We start from the raw sequence: 17,503 nt of genomic DNA, 5'->3' as shown, positions 1-17,503 counted from the left end.
CAAAATTTGTCTCGTATCTTAAGGTAAATATTTGCTCGGAATTTTACTCGTATCTCAAATTCCCCGTATGTCGGGGCACTCGTATGTCAAGGTATTACAGTATCTCATATGAGCAAGCACTTGCCAATGGAATGAAGGAAAAACTCCCCCCAAGGAACAAACCTCAAAAAGAAGTCAGTCTCCGCAGGGCGACTGTCTGTCTCAGTTGTAAAGTGCTGAGACGGAGAGACTCAGGGTGGGGAAACAGAACAGAACAGCACAACACCAACCAAATCGACAATTTTGGTAGTCCCGTTAACAATTAATCAGGCCTCATCCTTCCCTGCTATACCGCTGGGCCAATCTCTTTGAACATTTTCAACTAGTAAGTTGCTGGCAGTTTTCTTTCCGATGTTTACCTGTTTTTTTTTCTGAGCTGGTTTTGTTTCTCCTCAGATCAAAAGTGTGGAAAAAATGTGAGCATATATAACGATATAGCATTTGCGTGGCCCATATGCACACTAAGCACATATACACATCGCTAAACATAAACATCTCCTGCACCGTGCCCTTAAACTTAACAGAGCACTCAAGTAATTGCAGCATTTCTTACCATTAATTTAGCCATATCCCCCCACACACGCTTAATGGAGTGCCCATAAAGATTCAATTCCATTATCACTTTAGAGGGCAGCATTTATTTCATCAGCTCGTTGTGGGGGTGCTTATCATGTTAATTAGCCCCATTGTTTGGTAAGAGTAGGGCAGACGGGCTCGCCTGAAGATACCTTTTTACAAATACTGTACTTGGAAAACAGCGTCAGTGTTTAACTGCACAATTGATGAAACTGGCAGGCCTTCTATGTACACAATTATTTGAATTAAACAAACACGAAGAAGTCGAGATGCAGTTTTCGGGTTGTAAGTAAAGCTTGCTAGCTAATTGCATGCTGCTAAAACGGCCCTAATTACTGATCCCAAATAACATGCATTTGCAGTGGTTTGCCCCTGATGGAAATGAAGGCACTCAGTATTTATAGAGTGAGGAGGGGAAACTCGTGCCAGTAGCTTGGTAGCCTCATCAAGCCCGTTTTTAGCCGCACTTCCCCAAAATCTGGAAATCGGAGGTGATTAAGAGTTTACGCTGTATTTCAGAAATCAAGGATTCTATCCACTTGTTTCCCACACTTAATGGCAAACATACATGTTAGAACATTTGTTAAATTAGGTCTCAAACCAGACCAGTGTTATTGGATATAGTATTTGGTGGCGGTGGACCATTGCATTTGCGGGGAAAAATACGTACGTATGTCACTTGATGGATTTCTTATTTGCGTCACATCTGTTTAATGCAGTGGCGGTCCGTGCATTTTCTAGTACCACCTTCAGCTATCGGAATCAATACAACCCTCAAAAACTTTTTTATGGCTATAAAACCTCTACTGCAGCTACAACTGCAACACATAAAAAAATCATCAATAATAACCTCATACAATTGAAATATTATTTAGGAACATAGCCATATTTTACTAACCAAAAATCCTTTTTACCTGTACACAATATCCATCCTCCTTTCTTTCCTCCTTCTTTTCTATCGCCATCGAAGCTAATGCTGAAAGTCGAGTCTGTCCTGTCGTATTTCTGGCATACGTTTTTATTCGATTTAGTGCTGAAAATGTTCGTTCCCGGTTGCGACAGGCTTGCTTGCTTTGGAGTTGTCCGACCTTTCTTAATGATGTCCAGCTTTTTTTCTTGAAAAGTCTGTCTTGAAAATGGCTTTGACAGTAAATCTGCAAACAAATCCATTTCTTCTCCTCCTTCAGCCATTGCGGGTTGACAAAACCGCTATTAAATCAACACAACAATATATTTGCTTGTGCAGCTCGCTCCAGATACAGTTTGGTAGCTCTGGCTAGTCCACTCTATCACTAGCCAATCATAGTTGGTGAAAGCGATGACGTATCCCTACGCCTGCGAGAAGGAAATGACGTATGCCTACGCCTGCGAGAAGGAAATGACGTATCCCTACGCCTGCGAGAAGGCCTTTGTGTCACCAAATCGAATTCTGATTGGTTGAAGTAACAGTATTATCGACGCTTGTTTAATGCAGCAGAGCCTGCAGAACTGATTGTGAAGGCCATGAGGCAGATCTGATCTGGCAACAAATAATGGCTGAAATGTGATTGGTTAAATGCTTCAATATGAAAACACACATCTGGAAGCAGTGCAACGAGGGGGAAACAAATGAAAGGAAGCTGACAGACAATTTGGAATTATTTAATAAGTATTCATGGACAAAATATAATTAACATCAGTCTGTGATTCAGATATTTTTTAGGCCAGCAGAGAAGGCCTTGGAGGCCCTGACGGCACACCACTGGTTTAATGTCATTATGGAATAAAGTGAGGGCCGAGGAAAGGTGTCATAATTGTCGTATCATTTTTTTATATTTACGTATATTGTGGTCTATCTCCATTGTGACAAAATGGGCCATATCGTGATGAAAGATTATTTCCGTAAAGCACATCACTACTTGGACTTGGACATTTATTACACCCCTCCCTGCGCTCCCACAAATTTGACAGTAAACCTCAACCCCGACGAGTGGCAATAAAATCCTTGAAGCCTCTTTTCTGTCAAATTGTTCACTTCCTGCCAAACTGCTTTTTGCTGAAAAGTGAATTGATGACAGGGCACATCTGAGTTTTTTTCTTTCAAGCAAAAAAAGAAGGCCAAACAACAGCTGCTCCGCCAAAACTGGTTTCTGTGGTCAGTCATATCTAAAGACACTACTGGAACGAAAGTAATTAATTCCCATTAAACCCCACTACTTGAATTTCTTGCGTCATGCAAACTGTCTGCGTTCCTTCTTTTTTTTCTTCCTCTCAAGCTTTGCCTTTCTCAGTAAAAGCGATGTCCGCTGCTTATTTAAAGGTACTTTTGGATGTGCTCAATGTCAATACACACATCCTGTCTCGAAGCAGACAGTGTAAACGTGACGTATGTCTCTCAATTGCTAAGCTTAACAACTGATGCTTTAGCAACAGTTACTATGCCTTCCAGACAGTGAAAGGACTGTAAAAAAAATATTAGCATGCTTTTCCTCTTTGCTGTAAGCATATGTACTCTAGCACGTCTCCTGCTTGCTTCCATCGTCGTCAAGATGATTAGTGCTTAATGAGACGGAATCCACCACCATGTCACCTTAATAAAGTTTTAGTCCAGTATAGCAGACATCGCCACACACACACTCGCTGAATCCCATAGAAGTAGTGAAAGATCAGCACATTAACTAATTAGCCTGCTGGGCTGAGGGGGACACCAGAGAGGGGGGCCGACAGATGGACTTGTGTGTGTGTGTGCGTGTGTGTGTGTGTGTGTTTCCTGAAGTGCTCTTCCATTTCATTTGACCATCAATCACACTGCAAACTTATGCTTGATATTTTTTTCATTAAGCACTATGGAGAAAGTATTTGCCTCCTTCTCAAATTCTTATTCTTTACATAGTCTAGTCTTACATATGCTCACAGGTTTAAAGCCGATGATTATAATCTAACTCCGTTGCTATCGGCCCATGCTTATCAAACACGCAAATGCGGACAGGTGCTATAGAAAATGAGTTGAACGAGTGCACTGTATTTTAAAAGGGGAATTTCCTGCGGCGCATATGTGATCAAAGCTCTTTTTAGGGCTGTGAAAATACAGTAATAACCTGAGTTTGGGAGTCACAACCCCGAAAGCTCTGATTACCACACAGGCCATTACCAGCATTCTCCATATGTATTTTCGACTTTTTATGTAGCTCCTCCTTCAGCCAATTTGCATTTTCCTACCTTTTAATCGCGCTTTAACCGTGACCAAAAAAATATCTCCTTTAAATCAATTAGACAGAGCTGCAAAACAAATGATAATAATCATAATTTCAATCACAAATAGGCTTACTCAGTGAAAAATAGGGATCTGTTGAGTTGAACTATTATTATTCAGGTGGGCGAATTACAGCGGGTTCATACGGTGATTAAGTTGAACTTCGGCACGACTATTTTCTTTACCGTACTGTTACCATGACAACCTGACTGAACCAGGGTGAAAAGGCTCGCTGTTGCCAATTTATTGGCTCTGTTCCTATATTTAGTGACTTTTATGACCCCTGGAGACAATTTTTCACAAAACCTTGATTTATGGTGACCTGTGCAGACTGCTAGTCCTTCCACAGAAGGAGCTGTTTAGTTACTTCTACTTAATGTGAGCTCCAGGTGTTTTTCAGTTAAGTGGGAGAACAAATACTTATTCTTCCTGTCACTGTGTTGTTGACAGAGACAGATAGACAAAGACACAGTAGTGTAGTCGTGGGATTATTACTTCCAGACCAATAAGATGGATCATTTCTTACGGCAGAGTTAAGGCTCTCATTATATGAATTTACACATCATTTTGACTCCAAACACCTTCGTACAAAATATGAACTGAAATGAACAAAGTTTGTTTTAAATGCAAACTCCTGCTCTAATTTGAGGGAATTCACATCACCTCCATTTGAGGTGAATGTAATTTGAATGACAGGTTTAGGTGCCTCCTTCTTTTTAAGAGACTTAAAAGTGCTTGGAAAATTGGTTCCTCAATTGGTTTATGGCCAGTTGTGTGCTATTCCTGAACTATCCCATTAACAGGGAGTTCAAGTTTTCTATTTGAAATAGGTTGCTGTCAACTTTCAATGTGAGATCCAAAGAGTCGCCACTATTAATCCACTTTCAAATATAATTAAAATGTAATGTGAGCCGGAATTTAAATGGTATGTGTCTTTTCAGACATGGGGTCATGTGCTGGAACATTCCTGGCTGGTTGCTTTCAGACATGCCACGCCCTCTTAGGGATATATTGTGTAAAAAAAAAGCTTCATCTATATATCTTTTTTTCATCACTGTTTACTCACACAATATTTTTGTGAAGTGAATTTTACCCATGTGATGCAGATCTATCTGGGTAGTTTTACAGATGTAAACCATCGCTGGTAAATTCGGTTTACACATCTTCAATATATTTTACTTCATGAAGTTTCTTTGTCGCAAGAGTGGCAGTGCAAACCTGGCATAGCATTAGCAGGGATGAAATCCAGCAACTAATAGCATTTTTGGTGCTCGGACGATTCGCCGAAAGACGTTTCGCCAACGGACGTTTGGCCGACGGACAGTTCGCCGAACGGACGTTTCACCGAAACGGACGTTTCACCGAAACGGAATTCGCGCGCTCGCGCCGCCCCCTGATCGTGTGCGTAGATGTTTTTCAACCTCGGCCCGCGGGCCATATACGGCCCGTTACAGATAACATTCATTTAGGAATAACAAGGGCATGTACTGCCCCCCGCTGGACACATTTCTAAATACAAGTAACGTACTACAATGTGCTGCCAATTTTTTATATTTTTTATTTTATCCTTGCGTTTAAAGTAGTAGCCATTTGGACACGCAATGTAATTTATCAAAGCTGGGGATTGATGTCTGACACTGAGAAAAAGCAACACTAGAAGACTTATGTGAAATTCTAAGTGCCTTGGACAGACTAGAGGGCTTAGAGAACAATACCTGAAAATGCCATGGAACACACTTTTACTTCTAGTTTAATTTTAAATAATTTCCCATTATTTTAGGAAATATATATTCAAAATGATTTGCCGAGAACCTTAATTCAAAGATTAATCTCAACGTTTTCTATGCTGGTGTAAATTTTCTGGAGTAGGATTTCTGGATTTACAATTTCATTACAGTAGTACTTACAAGATGAAATATTTGTTGACATGCCAATATTTCTTGATTTGTCTGCTCATGTCTAATGGCAGCCATCTTTTTTTTTGCAGTCATGACCTGGTGACATTCTTCATCCACCTGCGGAGAACTCCTTCCTTTCCTGTCTTGTCCATCGCCCACCATGCTTTCCTTCCCTGTTCCCGTCCTCTCGCTCCTCCTGCTCTCCTGGCCCCTCCTTGTCCTATGTGCTCCGGCAACACCGCCTCCCCCCCTGGTGGCGGCAGGTGGCGGAACGGTGTACCGGGTGTTTGACACCTCCCTCACCCACCTGACCGTCCACAAGAGGACAGGCGAGGTTTTTGTCGGAGCCGTCAACCGAGTCCTCAAGCTGTCGGCCAATCTGACCGAGATGAGGAGTCACATGACTGGACCGGTGGAGGACAATGCCAAGTGTTACCCACCCCCCAGCGTCCGGGCCTGCGCTCATCGGTATGTCCCTTTGCCATTGTAATTGCTGTCTGTCTATCTATCTATCTGTCTTACAATTTAAGTTTGCCCTTTTCAGTTTGGACTCTTTGGACAACGTGAACAAGCTCCTGTTGGTGGACTACACTGGCAACAGACTGGTGGCATGCGGCTCCATCTGGCAGGGTGTTTGCCAGTTTCTCCGACTGGAGGATCTCTTCAAATTGGGGGAACCTCACCACAGCAAAGAGCACTACTTGTCTGGTGCCAGAGAGGCTGATGGCATGGCAGGTATGCACGGGCAGATATCAAAATGCCACTTGGGGTTTTTGAACCAGATCAGCATTGAGTGTCATGCTCTGGCTCAAAGGAGGTGATGACACAAGGGAGATAGATTCACATGAACCAACATTTCATTTCACGAAAATTCAAACATGGACATGAAATGATCAATTTGTTATGATAACTGATAGGATGAGGAAAAGTTTGCTTATTATTATGATAATCAGGCTGCTACTAAGATGACCACAACGCTTCTCTTCAGGTGTGGTTGTTGTGGATGACGATTGGACCAACGACCCCAAGAGAAAGAAAATGGGGAAGGGCGGCAGCCGCCTGTTCATTGGCGCTGCCATCGACGGAAAGTCCGAGTACTTCCCCACCCTGTCCAGCAGGAAGCTAGTGGCCGACGAGGAGAGCGTCAACATGTTCTCGCTGGTCTACCAGGACGAGTTTGTGTCATCGCAGATCAAGATCCCTTCCGACACACTTTCTCTCTACCCAGCCTTCGACATATACTATGTCTACGGCTTCTCCAGCCGCACTTACGTCTACTTCTTGACACTGCAACTGGACACTCAGCTGACACAGATGGATGCTGGCGGAGAGAAGTTCTTCACCTCCAAGATTGTGAGGATGTGCTCTAATGACACTGAGTTCTACTCCTACGTGGAATTCCCCCTAGGGTGCACCAAGGACGGAGTGGAGTACCGACTGGTGCAAGCTGCCTACAAACAGAAACCTGGACGACGCTTGGCTCAAGCGCTGGGCTTGTCAGAGAATGATGACGTCCTGTTTGTCATCTTCTCTCAGGTGACCTTCACTTTTAGTTATTATTGCATGCATTCTCCTTCTTGTGGTACAAAGTGCGTATTTTGTGCCTTTTTTTTAAACAATGAATGCTTCACACCATCATATCTCAAAGCAAAATTTTACAAGCAAACAGCACTTAAGGACAAAACAACCTCCCCATCTCGCTTTTTCAAAATTTTCGTGCATTTGCACATATCTTTTCTTTTTGTAGTTACCATATGTGTGATACTAATTTCTACTCTGAACATGAACCTTTCTACCAAACAACAATGGTACTAGTGCACCTATACGACAAAATTCAGCAAATGATACTCAGTTGATAATTAAAAATTTAAATCAGTGTTACAATATGGAACGCGAGAGATGATGTTTCATCTAAGTATAAAATCTCAACATTTACCGGCAACTGTTTTAATTTATACATTTTTAATTATTGTATAATTTCCTCTATTTTCCTCTATTCAGGCACTTGCGTTAATATTCAAATTGTGTATCATTTTAAGGCAGTTTAAATGATAGTATACAGTATTCCATGTTATTTGCAGTCTCGGTTTTGATCTAACTTTAGGCCTGCTGGGCTTTTTAGAAATAGTGATGTAATAGTTTTTGTTAGTCACACTCGCCCTCCAAATGTTGCTGTTCTCCTTGATTGTGTGTTTGCGTGTTTTGTTCAGGGTCAAAAGAACCGCTCAAACCCCCCTAGAGAGACGTTGCTGTGTCTGTTCACATTGCATGACATCAACCTGGCCATGAGGGAGCGGATACGCTCCTGCTACCGCGGGATAGGCCGCCTCTCATTGCCATGGTTACTCAACAAGGAGCTGCCCTGCATCCACACAGTGAGTCACAACACAGATCAAACCACTTACTGTAGCTGTAGGTTAAAGAAGACATTTTATTCTCAATTTTTAAGAGTTCCAAGAAGTCTGGAGTCAATAAAAAGATCTGACAGAGTATGATAAAAATAAACTAGCTACTGTCCTACCCACTTTTTCTGTTGCAATTGGAGATATGGGGGGTTAAGAGTGGAGTACAGGGTCTCGAATATCTCAAAACTCTTAAAGTGAATCGGCCATCAAATATTTCATTTTCCCTTTTGGAAGCAGCACTTCATCAGCAAGCTTTCAAATCACAATATTGTAGCAATCTGTGCAAAAAAAACACTTGCTTACATTTTGATGGTGGCCATACAAAAACAAAAACTAGTTAGATATTCAGATTTAAAAAAAAGTTAACTATACATGTTTGCAGATTGCTTTTAAATCGGATTGGTTACAAAACAGACCCATCGCTAATATAGTATGAGTTACATGGACTGGCACTAGTGATTCGGAAGTAGGCAGATTAGATTTAAAATATCGAACATAAGAGTTAGCACCTCATTGGATAGGCACTCCACATGTGTAACTATTTGATTTTACAGTAACATGTTTAAAAATTAGTCTCCCATGATCACACGTAGCATTCAAAGGGCCTTTGTGGTTATTTATTTCATTGAACATTTGTTGTTTTTGTTCAGCCGAAACAGATAGGAGACGACTTTTGTGGTCTTGTGCTGAATCAACCGCTGGGAGGTCTGCGGGTCATCGAGGGGAGTCCGTTATTTGAGGACCGCACCGAGGGGATGGGCGCCGTGGCGGCGTACACCTATGGCGAGCACACGGTGGTTTTTGTGGGGACACGCAGCGGCCAGCTGAAAAAAGTGAGTGCTTTTATTTGGATTGTAAGCAGATGATATTTTGATCTCCACCCACTCTACAGACCAAGCCTGGGCAACATGGCCATAGCATTAAATCCTCAAACAATTATCTTACTTTCTCTTTTAGTCTTTTCTTTATTTGTTCTAATACCAAACAAACTTCGAAAACCTCTCTGTTTTTGTTGTTTGTCAATTAAATATTTTTCTTATCGTCATCATTGATGAAAAACAAATTTGGTCAGCATGAAATTTCAACAAATTTATAGAGATAATGACTTTTCCTTCCTTTACGGATAAAATGTCAAGGACAAATGGTTGAGAAATAGATAAATTATCCTAGATATAGAGAGATTCTAAGAAATGGTGAACATGTCAAAAATAATGAAAATGATTGCGCTAATGGCAACAACAGAATAGAAAGCCAATGGAGAACTTGCACACAGACTGCAAAAATCTGCAGCTCATTCTGGGTGTGACATCATCTTCTGTTTGGATATTTCTAAGTAGCCTGTGCAAATGAAGCTAAGAAATTAAGACCAATTAGGATCTACTTTCATTATGAAGTCTTTTCTCTCAATCTGTGATGGTTTATATATGGTCTCTTGTTGAATTTCATAGAACCTTTAACTTTAATTTAAAGGTGTTTTCTTACCATTGGTGGAAAAAAAAACATTCGCCTGGAACCTATCATCCAATTTTCTGAATTCTTGGTCCATTTGATGTGGTTGGTCCAAGCAAACGCAGGCTTTTGACAGACTAGAAAATCTGGTGACATTGCTAATTATACTGCTGCCCGACGGGCAAATCCCACACAGAAGAAACTAAAATGAAGTCATTACGGTGCAAATAAATCCTTAATTCTTTCCAGTATGACTAATTATATTTTTCACACCCTATTTATTATATATTGCTTCTATTAAAAATTTCAGAGAGTAAAATATGATTTTAAAGTGACACAGAGGACACATATTATGTGTGCGAATTTGCCTGCATGCAACTGCCATTTCCTGAGAGTAAACGCACATATCAAACGCACTTGGGGTGGGATCGTGGGCTGTTAAATAGTAGACAGCAATACTGTAAATATATTTGATGGACGGATAGGGAGAGCACATGTTCTCTGCTCTCATCTGATTGGCTCTTTGAGACTGCGTGTGTTTGTGCGAGTGCGTGTGTGTGCACGCTCATCTTCTCAAAACAAACAGCACAGGGTAGAGAGGAGACACGCTGTACTGAACTCACACACCCACACGCATACAAACACATGTTCATTTTGGGTTTCCGAAGGACACCCGGGTTGAATTAGTTCACATATTTCATATTTTATCGTGTACTACGACAACATCTCGACTTTATCCCGGTCATATGACTATATGCGCCCATCCTCATGAGTCACGGCAAACTCTTGTAAAAAGTTGTTGGTTGCTAACAAACGTTTCCTCTGCAATGTGTGCGTGCGTCCTATGCAGCAAAAAATTGTCTCATAAAATTATTGTCACACACAGACAATCCAACACACACGTTCTTTTCATCCTCCTAGCTCGTTCCATCGTTCACTGTCCTTCGACGACAATTTTTCAAATCCATAAAAACTCTTCCCAAGGACAGACATCCGAACACACAGTCATAAAAGTATGTGTGGTTTGTATAGAAAACTGAGCATTTTATGGTGTGTGCGTGTGGTCAGCAGACTGACACACCCATTCTAAATGTGAGATGGGAGGAAACCCACTGTGTGCCAGCCACACACTAGTATCGCGGTCGGTGTCACTGAACAGTTAGAAAGAGTGTGGAGTTAGCAAAATGAAGGATTCTCTGCCAGTTCATAGTTTGCTACACAATATTTGCCATGACATTACTTTGGAGGCCAGTCCAATATTTGGCTTTAAGAACCTTGCCTTTGATTGACCAGTACAATGGTACCTCGAGATACGAGCTTAATTCGTTCTGGGACTGAGCTCGTATGTCGATTTACTCGTAACTCAAATGAACGTTTCCCATAGAAATGAACTACAAACAAATTAATTTGTTCTAACCCTATGAAAAAAACCCAAAACAGGATATCGGATTGGAAAAACATTTTAATTTGTTCTAATTTGCTATCTATTAACAAAGTAACAAATAACTAGTGGTTTAATAGTACTAAAATTAGACGGATTTCATGGAGGGGAGAAAGAGGGGGGCATTTAGTGCATGGCAACATGCTCATAACATAACATAAACAAATTTAAATGAACTTGGATTACGATGCAGACACACTCAAAAATAAATTTAATCTAACCTTACACTAAACTTAATTCTAATTTAGTTTTACATTATTATACATTTCTTCTCCTGGCCGGGTTGGCTCTGTTTGCCCCGCCTCCACCCTGACTTTCAGATGCAACCTATCGAGGGCTGTTTCGTTTTTTCTTCTCTTCAAAATATTCCCAAAATGATGCACACAAATGTCCTCACAATAGGATAACGCACGACCACTTGCCGGTACTCGGACGTCCGGTCGACCAAACGCCCGGGGACCAAACCTCTTTCGACGAAACGTCCGGTCACGCCACGGGATTGTAGTATATACGCCATTCTCACTGACTAACGGGAAAAAAACACTGAAAAAATGCAACGCTCCGCCCAGTGCTCGCAAAGACATTACAGGACGGAGTTGCGACCAGAAAGACAGTGCCCATGATGTTCTTATGAGCAGCCTTTCGCGTCTGCTGTATGCTTGTATATCAAAATTTGTCTCGTATCTCAAGATAAATATTTCCCGAAATTTTACTCGTATCTCAAATTGCCCGTATGTCGGGGCACTCGTATGTCGAGGTACCACTGTAGTTCAATGTGTTCATATGTACCCTCGCATTGACTGGTGACCATTCCATCATTTGTCCTGACATTGGAATTCAGACCATTTTTACATGTTCCCTGACATTGACTTGAAACATATGCAACAGCAATGAGTAGTTACTGATTCATTGCCTGTGTTATTTAATAGAATAAACCTACTAACTAGGACTCGGCAATTAGTTGAATTATAATCAAAACCAGCTCCTGCCATGAAACCGATGTAGTAAGTTATTTCGGCATTGCCACATTTTAGTCATCCGCTTAAATAGAAGACTAGTTTTGTAGCTAAATGAGTGTCGTAATGCTAGGCGGCTGTCAGAAATCTAGCAGTGGAGGAAGTAGCCAGTCCACTGGAAAGAAATGTCATGGAGGATATCTCAACCATCGAGCAGAAATTACACCAGAAACCTATTACCCAAATTAATCCAATATCAGTTGTGTGGACATAGTTATTAAATTAAAATTGAGGTTGAAGGCCCGACTCATGATTTTTTTTTCCCCTTCAGTTTTTCTATATTCACTTAGCCCTTGTTTCTACATTGGTTAATGTCAGTTTGATTGCTCCATTTTTTGTTTGTATGTGGCCTGACATTGGTTGGCGATGTTTCGGGGTGTACTACAACTGTTCTAGCGGCAAGTCATTTGGGGTAAGCAAGCCCCAGATCGACACACCGCTGCTGTAATGAGGACAAGCGCTTGAGAAAATGGATGGATGGATGAATGGGATTGTTGTTGTCATGGAGATAATGGAAGCTTGTATGTGTGTATGTATATGTGTGCCTGTCTTCATTTTTGATAGAAACTTCTTTGTCTCTAACCTTGTGTTTCCTGTTCCCATTGTGTGTGTGTTTTTGCAAGAGATCATGTCTCAGTAAGTGTATAACTGCGTTCCTAGAATTCCCCACTGGAACACATAAACTGACACACACTGAGTAGGATTAATTATTATGCTGTTGCCATGGAGACGACAGAAGAATTAGCGGATGTCTCCGTAAAATGCTTCATCGGATCATGTTTCATGTTTCATCTTTTCCTACGTTACCTTCGTAATGTTGAAATGGCGGCGATCACATGCACTTTTTGCCAGCCTCATCATGCAACCAAACTCATCATTTTTAGCTGGTTTGTATATCCTGATAAAAAAGTGGTCTCCAAATTAAAACCACAAAATGCAGTGCATAGAAAGAAAATTCCAACAACAAAAAGGGTGGCCATGTCAATCATTACAAAAAACTCTCAAGGACCTCATGAAGAACATTCCAAGGACCTCTAAAATGGTTGTGACCATCAATAAAGAATTTGACACACTAAGGCTGGCCAGTCAGGTCTGAGTCCGCTCTCTGCTCCAACCACACTTCTTTTCAATTGGGTGCTACATTGTCTACCTTCTTTTCTATGCATACACAACTAATTTTGCATGGCAGCGAGGCTTTGTGGACGAGTGCGCTAGGTGTAGCGTCTCACATTTTCAGCACTCATTCCCACGTCCACGGCCAGTTGTTTTCCCGTACATTATTACACAAAGCACAATTAACATAAAACACATGAGGGAAGATGTATTATAGGGTTGTGACTTATAGGCATTGCTTCAGGGCTAAGTTATGGATGAAGACTTTGCCATGTGCTGAATAGCCACTTGGGCAGCAGAAACACAGGTTTTTACTGATTGCATGAAGTACTTTATGATTAGGCTCGCCCAAATGTCCTGCAAGATGAAGAACTTAAACTGTGTTTCTTGCTATATTTCAGTTATTCGGCACTTATCTTCAAACATATTTCATGTATTTAAAAGCATCCCTCCATTTTCAACACCTCTATCCATGTCCGGGTCACAGGGTGCTGGGTCCTATCCCAGCTGTCTTGGGGCGAAAAGCGGACTACATCCTAAACTGGTCGCCAATTACTCGTGATGCACACACAGGCCGCCGCTCAGTGGTATTCTATCCCATGCTGCCCATGCTGAAGTCAGATGACCACTACACCGCCAGAACCCTTAATTTAGAATCAAATCAATAAAATGACATTACACGGCCTTTAACAAGAAGACAACCATTTATTACCAATCTATTTATTTTTGGCCATTTTTTGTAAGAAACTGTAATGGACGATTTCCACATACTATCTAACCAGATGTCAGGCATTTTGATTTGAAGCAAGCCTGTTTGGAGAATTCCGGGGCTCATATTTCATTTAGAAAAAAGGGGGTGTAAGGGTCTTCAAAATTGTTCTGGTTTTGTATTCTTTGCCCCGTGAAATAGGAAGAGAGTTAAATTGCCACTTCTCCCAAGGAGCTCATGTTACACAAAGATGACAGACAACTTGACAAAAGCTGGTGTCACGATTAGAGAGAGATAGACAAAAGTGCTTCCTGCTTACTGAAGGAAGCTCGAAGAAAACGCGCAAAAATGATGTATTGGTTGTGTGACTGCAGGGTGAAAAGCGTCCGTTGGTGGTCTCACTATTATACATTGTGTGTGTGTGTCAGGGGGATGGGCTAATAAGCTTAGTCCCCCCTCATTTCACCCCTCACTGGCCTTCCTCCTCATCTTCCTCCCTCAGGCTCTGATGGCTCAATGAACAATGTGTAGTGTGTGTATGTCAGCAAAATTCACACAGACAAACACAATCCCTTGTTTGTATCCATCCATGTTGTCCTAATGTGGTCTTCATGACAACTGTGTAGGGTATTATTCTTTTAATTGCGCTAGACGGATTTCAGAGGTGACCTACTTTTTTATTAAAATTTATGACTTGACTTGTGCTCTTAATTGATTTATGTAGTTGTTGTCTTATTCCCATGAATCATCACCAACTTTTTGTTAAATGTTACCTTTCTTTTATCCACAAAATACCAGGCAAATCTTGTGAGATGAAAAATGACGGTGAGACGTTGGTGTTATTGAGCATACATAGAGATCCCAAATGAATGTGTTCTCAGTCAATAGACAATATTAATAATGTAATTAAAGTATTACTACTTTATGCCAAGACGTGTGTGCGTAAACTGTGGGCCATTCCAACAGCCCGCTGTGTTTCTTAACAATAGCTCAAAACGGATGTATATCGTTGAAAGAAACTCCCAGTTTCATTTATTTTAACAAATAAGAAAGGTTGTAGCGCAGCTTTAAACGTTTATACGTTAAACGTGTATACTTTTAAACTCAGCCAGTTGAAATGGATTTGTGTTATTCACATATAAACACGACCTTAAAGACAAAAATGTATTTTTCCCGAAACTCATTTTTTCTCGACTTTTATTGAACAATAAAATTGTATTCAGTGACTTTGAGCGAGAAAATTTATTTGAATATCAAATTAAAATGAATTATGGGCGATTATTTCAAAGCTAGCGGTCCGGTGTAGTTAGCGCGTTGGGCTCACATTTCTGAGATCAAGGGACCTTCCGGTTGGAGAGTTTGCATGTTCTCCCGAGGCTTGCATGGGTTTTCTCCGGGTACTCCAGTTTTCTCCCACATGCCAAAAACATGCATGGTATGCTGGTTGAAAACTCTAAAATTGCCTCTATGTGTGAGTGTGAGTGTGAATTTCAAAGCTTACATGTTTACATGCCTGAGAACTCACTGGTCCATGATATATCACATGTTTATATAGACACACATATTTGGGATGGCACACTAGCAGTGTATTGGTAGGTATAGTCGTTATCCTGACACCACAGGATGCAAGATGGAGGCCACAGAGACACACACAAAGAATGTTTCAGGGTGAAGGGTTAATGTCCACATATCAGTGTGTGCGTGTTTGGAAACGTGTCTTAAGGTTTTGAAACACGGGTGAAAGGTCAACTCTTCCTCAATCAATTCCTTCTTGTGTGAGCGTAACAGGGTTTTGGGAAGGAGGGGGTCATAGTGTAAGGGGGTGTTGCAGGAAGGCGTATCGGGTGGCGACTCCAGTGTCACGTCAGCTGCGTTGTGGAATTCAAACAACATCTTCGTGTTCACCACCTGCCGTCTTGTTGTTGTGTGTACCCATGAGTTTGTCTTCTTCCCATTTGTCTTCATAACAGAACATGTATGGGTGTGCGCGTGCGTGTATGCGTGCTTGTGCCGTTGTAAAAATTGCGTGTCCACGTGTCTGCAAGTACACGTTGGCTGTATAGTATGTTTAAGTGTGCTTGTCCGTTATTTATAGGTTTTTTTTGGGTGTGCGAGCATGTTTATTGTGTGTGTTCATCAATTTTGTGGTGTGCCTGTGTCATTTTACATGTTTGGGGGGTGTTTAAGAGCGCGTGTGCGTGGGGGGCTCTTGCGTGTGTGTGTGCATGCGCGAGCATGTGAGCATCTATCGTTCTTGTCTGCTGCAGTGTCCTACTTTCAAGCCCCCTCCTCCTTTTCTCGCATACTCTTCAGTGTGTTTGTGCTCGTGTGGTGGGAGGTGGGACTCATCAGCTCAAATTAAGACCAAACGCACAACAAGCAGACAGCTCATTAACACACTGACAACATCACACACTCTCTCTTCCTTCCTTTCCTCTCACCTGCTTTCCTCGTTGCAGTATCCCATGTTAAACCCCCACCTGACACACACACCTCGCACCCCTCATCCTCGCCAGTCTTGTTTTTTTGGGTCACACGTAGATGAAGTAGAAGGACGGAGTTTATGAGTTTGAAAGACAAGAACTTTTTTTATTGGACTGTATTGTGACTTGACATAAAACAGTACATTTGTACTGTTCGTCCGCACACAGAGACAAACGTGTATTGTACATGGACAAAGGACGGCAGCACTTTAAAGGGCAATTAAAATAAGATGGTACCGTGCAAATTTGAAAATTCAGATAGAAATGGATTGGGCGGTCAGTCATGGGGCTTTTGGATATTAATGTCCTGGCTCAATTATTGTTTGTGCGTTTGTGTCTCAGATCCGCGTAGATGGAATTCCCCCACCGTCCACCAATGCTTTGCTGTACGAGAGTGTGACCCTGGTGGAAGGAAAACCCATCCTGAGAGACATGACGTTCAGTCCGGACCACTTGTTCATCTACCTGCTTAGTGACCAACAGGTCAGCACGCACGCATGGACTCAGCTATTCCTAAATGTGTCTGACATACTCTTTTTTTGTTGCGGTATCAGGTGAGTCGACTTCCCGTGGAGACATGCGAACAGTATCAGTCCTGTTCGGAATGTTTATCTTCAGGAGACCCTCACTGTGGATGGTGTGTCCTCTACAACAAGTAAGACAAACACATGATATAATACAAGTAGTGTGTATTGTATTGTATTTAGATGGAAGGATAGATGGATTTGCAGCAAACAACTCACTCTCGCCTCTGATTGGCTCAGCTCTTCACCGCATGCGTGCATGTTTCTGTGTGTGAAAGGCATTTATAGAAACATTAATGACGCCACAAGGGAACACACACACAGGCACACACACAGTTTGTAAGCTTCTTTGATGTTGAAAGTCCAGGTGGAGACAGTTCCTCTTTGCTAGATCAATCAACTTGGCCTTCAGAATTCAAGAGACCTTCTTTGTGCTCATGAAGGAAAAATGTTGCTCACATTCAGGCTTCAGTCGATGCATCATTAGTTCATAATACTGTGGTGCACAGTGCATTTAATGTTGTAATGTTGCTTCATTTCCAAATGCAACTCTGTTTTACTTTGACAGCCCACAAAATATTCTCTCAGCTTTCATAGATGTCAACAGAAATCACATAA

At 41.5% G+C, this 17,503-nt stretch overlaps 1 protein-coding gene across 2 annotated transcripts in view; it reads left to right on the top strand.

Annotated features, from left to right (window-relative positions):
• Positions 1–17,503, top strand: part of plxna3 (plexin A3) — a 41,886-nt gene that overhangs the window by 5,735 nt on the left and 18,648 nt on the right. For both annotated transcript variants that reach the window (XM_077606628.1, XM_077606635.1), the window contains exons 2-8: positions 5,835–6,213; positions 6,290–6,480; positions 6,734–7,281; positions 7,956–8,120; positions 8,801–8,983; positions 16,704–16,844; positions 16,916–17,016. In XM_077606628.1, coding sequence (XP_077462754.1) covers positions 5,906–6,213; positions 6,290–6,480; positions 6,734–7,281; positions 7,956–8,120; positions 8,801–8,983; positions 16,704–16,844; positions 16,916–17,016 — 1,637 coding nt within the window. In that variant the 5' untranslated portion in view covers positions 5,835–5,905. The remainder of the gene's footprint in view (positions 1–5,834; positions 6,214–6,289; positions 6,481–6,733; positions 7,282–7,955; positions 8,121–8,800; positions 8,984–16,703; positions 16,845–16,915; positions 17,017–17,503) is intronic.

This window comes from Stigmatopora argus, chromosome 1 (genome assembly GCF_051989625.1).
Source record: "Stigmatopora argus isolate UIUO_Sarg chromosome 1, RoL_Sarg_1.0, whole genome shotgun sequence".
Classification (NCBI taxonomy): Eukaryota; Metazoa; Chordata; class Actinopteri; order Syngnathiformes; family Syngnathidae; genus Stigmatopora; species Stigmatopora argus.
This window is presented reverse-complemented; position numbering and strand designations above follow the sequence as displayed.